Here is a 1,612-nt window from a genome sequence, read left to right on the forward strand (position 1 = left end):
ATGTTCTCTTCCACCAATAACACTACTAGTGCTACTGTAAATCCCTTTCCACCTTACTTTCCCTTATCTTCTAATTACCACCCTCCTCTTCCTCTTCCTCTTCCTCATCTTTCTCACGTTCTCCAAGCTGATCAAATTAACTATGGAGATATTTTCCTTCACCATCACCATGATCCCCTCTCATCCCAATTTTCACTAAACAATGATTTGATGGCGGCTCCGCCACCTCCAGAAACCGCCATCAATTTGGGAGTTTCTTCATCGAATGGAACTCCCAAACAGACTATGAACGCCTTATCATGTGGAGACTACCATTATGGCAACATTAATCCTTATTTTCTTCCCAAGGAAGTAGTACTCCCAGTGCCCGCGAAGAAAGATCGGCACAGCAAGATCTTCACGGCCCAGGGCTTGAGGGATCGGAGGGTCAGGCTCTCCATCAACGTCGCCCGCGAGTTCTTCGATCTCCAAGACCTTCTAGGGTTTGACAAGGCCAGCAAAACCCTAGAGTGGCTACTCACCAAGTCCAGAAAGGCAATCCGAGACCTAACGCGGAACAACAACAAACACGTCAAGGGGCGCTCTAAGAGTAAGAATAAAACCATGTCTTCCACTTCAGAGTGCGAAGACGTGTCCGATGTAAACGAGATGGAAAATGCAGCAAGCAAAGATGAAGATTACAAGCTGAAGATGAAGAAGTTGAACGAGGCTGCCAAAGAGTCGAGGGCAAAGGCCAGAGCGAGAGCAAGAGAAAGGACAAAGGAGAAATTGATGGGCACTGTTAGGAGCTGCCCTCAGATCTTGAACCAATTGAGGATGTTCAGTGAGATTAGTGAAGCATCTTCGTCATCCAAGGTGGTGATTGGAGTTATGAGTCAAGTTGATCATCATAGTCAGGATCAATCTATTGTGACCAAAAGAAAGATGAAGGACCCATGTTCAGTTTCGAATTATCAGCAAAAGCTTAATGGGATCGTCTCGGAAAGTATGGAAAGTTCAAACGGACACATCCAGTTTGGCAATGCAGCTCAAAATTGGGACATCAATGGCGCCTTCACATCATGCCCTAGCATTTGTGCCATTACCAACATGAACCTTTCTACTGGTATGCACTGTCCATACTCCATATATATTAAAGAGATCCATCATATCCTTTTAAAAAAAAAAAATTTGGGAAGTTAATCCTGATTAATCCAACTTTAATTCTGATTAGTAGGCATACATTTTAACAATTAGCTATCTAATTCTGCAGGGCTTTAAAGCTATGGCAATTCGAACATGGGAGGCTTGCAGAATTTATAACCAAAGATAGCTAGCTAGCTACATTGATTTGCCAATGTTCAAACAGCGAAGATGTAAGCCATATATTATTTCTGTTAATACTAACAATATCTATTAGATAATTGTTGTAATTTGAATGCTCAGTTATATCTTTGCGTTACTCAATCCACTGTTTTACAGTTGGGGAGAATATGCATATATATATATATGCTATAAATTAAACAATCGAACCAGATAAATGTTTTCCTGGCTTGTCCAAGTAAGTATATGATTAACAAGTGATCAAATATCAAATTAAGATCAGTGTAGAAGCTAAGTAGTCAATTAATTA

General features: G+C 40.9%; 1 protein-coding gene across 1 annotated transcript; it reads left to right on the forward strand.

The window, feature by feature from the left end:
• On the forward strand, positions 1–1,612 carry LOC147288340 (uncharacterized). Its single transcript, XM_086242090.1, has 2 exons — positions 1–1,105; positions 1,253–1,612. The coding sequence occupies exons 1-2, from the start codon at positions 1–3 to the stop codon at positions 1,258–1,260; spliced, it is 1,113 nt and encodes a 370-aa protein (XP_086098216.1). The 3' UTR covers positions 1,261–1,612.

This window comes from Dryas octopetala, chromosome 4, assembly GCF_963921425.1.
Source record: "Dryas octopetala chromosome 4, drDryOcto1.1, whole genome shotgun sequence".
Classification (NCBI taxonomy): domain Eukaryota; kingdom Viridiplantae; phylum Streptophyta; class Magnoliopsida; order Rosales; family Rosaceae; genus Dryas; species Dryas octopetala.

Coding starts and splice junctions, on each gene's coding strand:
- LOC147288340 (XM_086242090.1), top strand. CDS start 1: ATGTTCTCTTCCACCAATAACACTACTAGTGCTACTGTAAATCCCTTT.